General features: G+C 41.4%; 1 protein-coding gene across 3 annotated transcripts in view; it reads left to right on the plus strand.

Annotated features, from left to right (window-relative positions):
• Nucleotides 1-7948, plus strand: part of EAF1 (ELL associated factor 1) — a 22189-nt gene extending 14241 nt beyond the window's left edge. The window contains exons 5-7 of one of the 3 annotated variants that reach the window (XR_774034.1): nucleotides 2461-2691; nucleotides 2845-2958; nucleotides 4763-7948. Coding sequence is in view for 2 of the 3 variants with exons in the window: in XM_010562378.1 (XP_010560680.1) it covers nucleotides 2461-2691; nucleotides 4763-4809 (278 nt within the window). In the remaining variant the exon portion in view is untranslated. The other 2 variants (XM_010562378.1, XM_010562379.1) reach the window with 2 other exon arrangements.
• The last annotated feature ends 241 nt before the right edge of the window (nucleotides 7949-8189 follow it).

Consider the following 8189-nt stretch of genomic DNA (forward strand, 5'->3'; position numbering starts at 1 on the left):
TGTTGAGTTCAAACCTCTTTTTTTTATTTCCCCCCCCCCCCCCCCCTAGATTTCTGGAGTGCTTTTCTTGTTGCATCTTTTCCCTTTCACCACCAATGCCTCTTAGATTGCTTCACCTTCTTCACGCTATTTTATATGCTGCTTTCTGGTCTGCTATGTTCTTCTCAGCCCATGTGCCAACACTCCTCCATTTCAGCCATAGACTCTCTAGCTCTGTAAGCATACATGTGCAGTTCTCAGACACTTGTCCTTTATTAGACTTGTTTATTGAATCGTTTTGCAATATGGACTGTGGTCTGTAGGTGATTGTGCTTGCTACAATCCAAGATACTCTAACAATGTATTATTATCATCGCTATAACTTAAAACTAACAACTTCAGCACTAGAAGTATGTGGAAATTTTATATCATTAAGCTAGGGAAAAAAAAAGTTTAAATCTCGGAATTTTAAAGGGAAAGAACCCTTATTCCTGTTTACCTTTCCTTTAGCTTTTGCCTATGAATTTATTGGCCTTGAAGACAGAGAACATTTACAATGCGAAATCCTCAATATGGGTAGGCTGAGAACAGTGATCTTACAAGTGCTCATTTGTCTGTGTATCACACTCCAGGTGTGAAATGGATTTTTAAAGCCTGCAAGACTGCGTTGGGAAGGAGTAAGGGAGAAAGACATTACAGTACAAAGTAATATCTTCTGTTGGCCTAATCATATATTCTTCCTTCCTCTTCCAATGGTCTGTTACGCTATGTCTTCAAGATGAAAAAGTAAGTTTTACCTGGCATACTGTTAAAGTACAGAGGACACAGGCAGTCTCATCTGGGATCTAGATTTAGGAAGTAAGTTGGAGGAACAACCCCACTATCCTTAAATAGCCTCACCTCTGATTCAGTATAACTATAGCATTTGAAATTGACCTCTGAACTTTGAAATTGAAAAATAGCAGTTTTAAAACTAGCAAAAGAAAACTTAGTTTCTCAAACCAATACATGCTGAGCTAGGGGAACTCTCTCCAGCAAATAATGTGGAGGCTGAAAACTTAGCTGTTACTCTGTAGTGTTAAGCAGCTCAAGGAAAGTGGGTCTTATTAAAAAAGGGAAGAGTTACAGTTGTTCAGACTTGCTCCTTGCAGGGGCTGAAGACAAGAAGCATTAAAATTGTGCCATTTTTACATAAAGGCAAGACTTGTTTTACATGATCTGGCTATGCCGTAACACAAGAAGGATGTCCCCAGCTGAGGAGCTGGGGTTCATCTCACTCTGACACACATCTGACCTAAGGTGAATCACTCCTGGCATCAGTTCTCCATTTGTTAGGCAGAGATGATAATACCTCATCTCTCCCTTCTTTCATTCTTGTCCCTTTAGCTTGTGACTTCTCCAGGGCAAGCACTGACTTCTAACCCTGTGGGTATAGAACTGATAGCACAACAAAAGCCTGAATTTTGAGGGTTTCACATCGTATGCTCAACATATTTGTGAATATTGTTGTCTCATGGAAACCTGCCTAGGTGAACTGAGTCATTACATACTCGACTTTGTAGATGGATACAAAAGAATTGTCCTCTAATAGTGTTCAGGCCACTTACAATTATGACAAATTTAACAATATGGTATGATTTGGGGTGACTTAACAGCTGTTTAGTAACCAGTTGTTCAGCCAACACTAGCTGTTGCTGATGTGGCTGTCGTGGTGCTGTCATGGTATTCCAGTGTTGCTTTGCACTGGAAGCCCTGAAGTGGGGTGTGTCTGACTTGAATAACTTCCCAGTTTCAGAGTAGTCTCTCTATTTTCCTGGCTACTTATAAACTCTGTAGCAGATTAAGGTATTATTACCACTCCCCAACATGTGAATATTCTCAGCTGCCCCACTGCAAAGTTATCTGATGTCATCCATCTGCTCCTAAAGTTTGTTTAAAATTAGTTGTGTGACTTTGCACTGGGGCAGTTTCATACATTATCTGAAATCAAGGCAGTTTCTGTTGTGATCATGTGCCTATGCTCCTCTCCCCCCTTTTTGTGTTTTCTAAAAGCTTAAATGTCATATCTAACAATTTCAATTCCTCCATGTTAAGATGCTTTTAAAAAATGGGCTGGCTGTTGGTCTGTAAAACTCAATCAGGAAATGCACTTACTTTGTATGTAGAGCATATAACCTGTTGAAAATAATGAAGCAGGACATGCTTTGAGGAGTGTAAAGTTTATAAATAATAGTAGTGGAAGTGAAGGCTTTATGATACTAACCTATACTATGCTGTTGCTTCATTAAATTTAGCTACAACAACTAAGTAAAAAAAGTTTTCAGAATTTTTTGTTTTTCCTTCCTGGTCTGTCTCTTTCATGTGAGATATTTTGATATGATAAATTATTCTTGACAAAACTATTGCATTTTCACATTCTTTTCCAAAATTCCATGGGGCCCTGTTTATGGTTTCAACCTGATGAATGTCCTTTTATTTCAGAGCTGAGAGCAGAGGTTGAAATTATTGAGCAGATGAGCAGCAGCAGTGGAAGCAGCTCATCAGATTCAGAAAGCTCATCTGGGAGTGAAGATGAAAGCTCCAGCAGTGAGGGGGAAGAGCCAGCACATGTTTCCCCTTCCCAGCCACCACACCAGCAGTATAACAACAGGAATGCTGTTGCTAATGGCACCAGCAGGTCACAAGGAAGCAATCAGCTCATGAATACGCTCCGTAAGTAAAGGCTTGTGTCTTATCGCTGTGGGAAGCTACTTGAGACCACTCATTTCCTTAGCATGTTAGGCTAACTCCATGAAGTGCTGTTTGCCAAATAGTAATCCCAGGGAGTTGCACTGGCTGAAATATGTGGGCAGGTTTTTTGAACAGAGAGCTGAGACCTGTCTGAAGGTGTGGAGATCGCTTCAGTTTGGTCCAGAGCACCTGTGGGCATCAGTGCAGTGGCCCCCATTGACTGTGCTGAGCCTTGATTCAGGCCTCCAGGTGAAACGAGTGGGTAGAAAAGCATCGGTGTGGGAGGATCTAGTGCACCAGAGGATGGGAATCATTTTAATGTGAAAACATAGATTAGACATAAATAGCGGGGTTGTCACGTGCGTCAGTTAAAGGTCTGCAAAGAATTGTGAATGGCACAAGGCTGTCCTGTGGTCATAAATGCACAGTCTCTGTGGTCTTCATTATTAGTGGTGTTGCTTTGTCAGAGTATTTATACTGTATTAGTCTCAGCTGCATTTTCACAAATAGCACATTTTGAAGGGAAATTTAAAGTGCCATGTATTTGGTTAAAATATTACAGCTGTGGCATTTGCAAGCATTGAATCAATACAGACTCACTCCACCCTTTAAAAAGTGTAAAAAACATTTTTAAAGCATAGTTTTGTCCCATGAGACTCTCTCTGGGGAGATGGTGTACATCTGTGTTGCTCCTTCCTTATGCTAGATCAGGTGTATTCTAACTCAGTGGAGTTAAAATACTGCATTTACAAGAAACTAGAACTTAGTTACCAGAAATTGTTCTTAATTCCTCCTGAGGCATGTTTGCGTACATCTCTTGGCACCCACACATAGGGAACTGGTGGGGTTTAAATACAGATAAATGTAGGATTTCCAGCTTCAAGAAGAAAGTATATTGTACAGACAATACTGAAAAGGCCTGCTGAAAAACTGGAGAGGCCTGTCAGTCTTCCTGTCAGTAGTGAATGTCCAAGTGAAATCCAAAGTTCAATGAAGTCAGTAGGACTCCTTCCATTTCCCTGTTTCTGGTTGTGAGCTGCCTCTTCCCTGCTTCTCCTGGGCCACAACAACAATACTGCATAGGTCATTGAATGTCAAGAAGCCTCTGACTCCAGGAGAGTTTGGGAACTGGTAGGGTAGCTCCTTTTTTCAGGCAGTGATTTTTGCCTTTGGATTTAAAGTCCTTTTGGCAAGGATTAATATGTCCTTGAGCATTCAAGTCACTGGTGACCATCTACATGGGTAGAATCACCCCTAACCCAAGTTCTTGTTTCATAAAAGGGGAGAGGAGATGAAGAAATCCAGGGCATAGCTGTTGCATAGCTGCTCTGCAGCTGCTTGGGGCAGGGCCATGGAAGAATGCTGGAAGAGCTAGGTTCAGTTACCAGAACACAGGCATGATTCTTGCCCCCTTTTATCCCCTTTACCTCACCAAATCACAAGCGCTCTGCAAAACAGGGTCTGAGACTGTAGGTTTTATCCATATCCTGGCCTCCTTTTGTCTGATCTCTCTTTGCACTTTGGAGGGGGGCCTTCACTGTCACAGCATGTCAGCTTAGTTCAGCTGATAGCCTTGAGTTGCAATGGCTTTAAGAATCCTTTTGGTTTATTGACATGTAGAGGCCTTGCACTGGCTACCCAAATGGCCTTAAAACAAAAAAAATCTATTTTAAAGGGGCCGAGAAAGCCAGGGAATTCCCCAGTGCCTTGTCCCAGAGCCATATACGGGAGCTTGACTGGGTGGAGGCTGTGGAATGCCTTCCACAGCTGCTAGCATGGGGAATGCTTTCTCCCACCAGGGAGCAGCTTTGGTGGCTGTGGAGCCAAGGACATTCAGTTTGGCCTGGATCCGACCGTGTATTAGCCCCATGAAGCTCTTAATGTTCTTGGGCATGGAGAGCAGTTCCATTAAATGACAGACGATGTTTGTATTCATTTCTTGCATTATTCTTATTTAAATCTTCCAGTGTAGATGTGACTGTTCTTTGGTTTGATTGCCATGAAATGTGAATTAACGCCTACTCACTTGTGTTTTGTTTTTTGTTTTCCATAGGAAATGACTTGCAGTTGAGTGAGTCTGGGAGTGACAGTGATGACTAGAGGCTGAGCTTTTGCTATTTCTGTTACATATACATGAAGAACTAATTTACCTTGAAGTGATCCTATTGCTTATGAAGAGGAGCTGGCACAGAGATAGTTCCCTGTGTGGAATTTTAATACAAGAAGTGCATAGCCCTACAAAATAGCATATGTTGAGGGCTGGTTTACTTTGTGAATTCAGTGTATATTTTGTGTATATTCTTATTCTTTTAAAGCTTTAAATAGATATGTACAGTGGATAAGCCAATACATGTTTCTCTGTTCCTGTCCACCATCTGTAAGTTTAATGTGTACCTGTATCATGTCATCTAAAAAGTTCTTGTTTGTAGAAGATATTCAGCCCATCGTGGCTTTATGGGGGACTTTTGTATATAGGGTGAGCATGAGCCAACAATGAGTTTAAAAAAACATGCAGGAGCTAGTGTGTGCACTGAAGTGGGACTGTCATAAATTAAGTTTCAATACTAAGTTGATTTTTTTTGTTTGGGACTTTTCTAATGTCTTTTTATTGCTGTTTAGGGTTGATTTAATGGACTTACTTTTAAACAGTTGGAAAATAGAAATCATAAAACCACGTTCATCACAAACCTTGCTGCACCAGTGCCTTATAAGCAGGTTTTTTAAATAGTGCTTCAATTCCTGCCACCTTTCCTATAGGGAGCAATAGTGAAACCTCCTCAGATTGCTTTTGCAAACAAGAGCTGTATTTCACATACAGCCCACTGTACCCTGAGGGCAGTTACTCTAGCAAGATGAAGGATATACATCAGTCACCTGAACACATCCAAATAAGAACCAGATCAGCATTTTCTTTTGCAACTGAAGTGTCTCATTTAACTTGGACATTAAGACCTAGTCTTCAGAAATGTTTAGGAGCCCAGTTACCAGTGAAATTGCAGTGTCACAAATATAAGATACTGGACTTAACTGAAATTGTAAGACCAGAGCCCTCTTCACAGTTTCCTAGAGAATGTAGAAAGAAGAGATGACTAAACAATTAACTGTGAAACAGCAGAAGTCTCTCTCCCACCACAGTTGTCCAGGTAGACTTTAGTCCATATTGTTTGTTGGATGGGATCTCTGTGCTTGGCAGGAATACAGAGAACATGAAATATTTGCCTAGGGTGAAATTCACCCCTGTTTAAGGGGGTTTAAAGGGTGCTTAGTTGGATTATCATTAACTTTTTTTGCTTGCGTGGAAAATGAGTGCCACAGGCAGCTTCTTATAGCTTGAACACCAAGCTGACTTTTTAAAACCAAAATTCAACTGACATAGGACAAGTGGTGCTGTAGTTGTGGTGTAATCCAGGGGAATAGGAAGCTGAACTGGATGCCTCTCCATTTTTAAGTGTCTGCTTTGCACTGCTTTTGTCTTTCTGTTAGTTTGTGTTTTAATGCCTGTTTGTTTACTGAGCTCTTTCCTTTTTTTCTTTTTTTTTTTAAGGTGTTGAAGAGCAAGGCGACATTTGAAGGGAGATTTTATTAAATGGTTTATTTTTTTTGCATAAGATACATATTTGGGCATATTTTTGCATCATTGTACATACATTTAAAAATACTTGTTTTTTTAAAAGTCTTTGTGATGTGGGTGCATATTTTAACAGACAATTATGAAATATACTTGATGGAAAGCCAGAATTGCTCTCCCTTTTTTTTTTTTTCCTCTTTCTCCCCCCCGTTCCTCCTCTGACAGTGAAAGTGCTCGTTTTAACAAGCTTGTACCAATTTGGGATTTTACACTTTGGTGCAGGAGATCTGCATGGTAGCTGGGGTTCTAATTAATGCTAATACTGCTCCTGTCTTTTTCCCCAGCTTAAGATCTAAATAAGCAGGGAGACATTTCTCTGATGCCTTTTCCCCATTGCTGGAGCTTATTCCTGAGTTCTGTTGACATTATTTGCACTTAAATGGAAAAGCAGCAGTGGAGCATTTTCATTGCTTATCATTCACTGGTTGCTCATGTACTCTGAGATCCAGGACATGTCATGAGAAGCTTACTAAATATGTGTAAATAAAATACATGAAACTTAAGAGGGTAAGACAACACCAGGCTACATTGATTTGAATCGCCAGTTTAATTATGGTGTGGATCAGCAAGTGGGATTCATTCAGATAATCAATTGCTGCCTTGTTTTGTATTTGTACTCTAGGTCGTGTTTCCCTGCTATCCCTTCCTAAAAGATTTCTTCCCCTCCCTTTTTATTGGTAACCAAATCAGCATATTTTCACAGAACTACACCACTTTTAAACTACATTTGGCCATCCTTTGCATCCCCTGGAGATGCATCGTATCAAGGGCAGCCAACCTGTTGTTTGTGAGCTGTTTAGCTGCACATTGCACACCCAGACTACAGCGTCTGGCTGCCCACAGGGCTGGTGAGTAACATGGTGGCCCACAGCCCACTTGCGGGCGTAAACAGGCCAGTCCCTACACGTGTGTGACCAGCCCGTCCCCTCCCTGCCACTGTGTCCCGAGTGGCTCCTGGCATCTCCTGCCTGAGAAGCTCCTGGGATCTCCACCCTTCGCACAGCTCTCTTAGGTATGTGGAACATGTTTTGTGAAGGTGAACCATGTGGAGGCTTCAGTAGGCAACTTTTAAGATCAGAAAGGGTGGTTGCAACTTTCTGTCCTTTTTCTAAATACACCTGTGAGTGTGTTTTAAAGCCATTGCCAGCCTGACATTTTGATTTGGGCTCTTAAAATTTAATGTTTCTTATATTCAGAAATAGTAAACATTGTCTATCCTATTAGATGGTTGTTCATTTGTTCATGATTTGTGCCAAGTTTGATTCAGATGGAAATTGGAATTCAGATTACTTGCAGAAAAGCAGTTAAGTGTTCTTTTAATTAGTTGGCAATATCTATAACATGTATTCAGCTCTGGGGCCCCCAATATAAGAAAGACATGGACCTGTTGGAGCGACCCCAGAGAAGGACCATGAACATGATCAGAGGGATTCTCCTATGAAGACAGGCTGAGAGAATTGGGGTTATTGAACCTGGAGAAGAGAAGGCTCGGGGGACACCCTGTAGCAGCCTTCCAGGACTTAAATGGAGCCTACAAGAAAGCTGGTGAGGGACTTTTTCCAAGGGCAGGTAGTGATAGGACAAGGGATAATGGCTTTAAATTGAAAGAGGGTAGATTTAGATTAGATATTAGAAAGTCTTTACTGTGAGGGTGATGAGATGCTGGACCAGGTTGCCTAGAGAGGTTGTGGATGCCCCATCCCTGGAAGTGTTCCAGGCCAGGTTGGATGGGGCTTTGAGCAACCTGGTCTAGTGGAAGGTGTCCCTGCCCATGGCAGGGGGGTTGGAACTAGATGACCTTTAAGGTCCCTTCCAACCCAAACTATTCTGTGATTCTATGCTGGAGAAAGAA

This window comes from Haliaeetus leucocephalus, unplaced genomic scaffold, assembly GCF_000737465.1.
Source record: "Haliaeetus leucocephalus isolate CR32 unplaced genomic scaffold, Haliaeetus_leucocephalus-4.0 Scaffold159, whole genome shotgun sequence".
NCBI classification, from domain to species: domain Eukaryota; kingdom Metazoa; phylum Chordata; class Aves; order Accipitriformes; family Accipitridae; genus Haliaeetus; species Haliaeetus leucocephalus.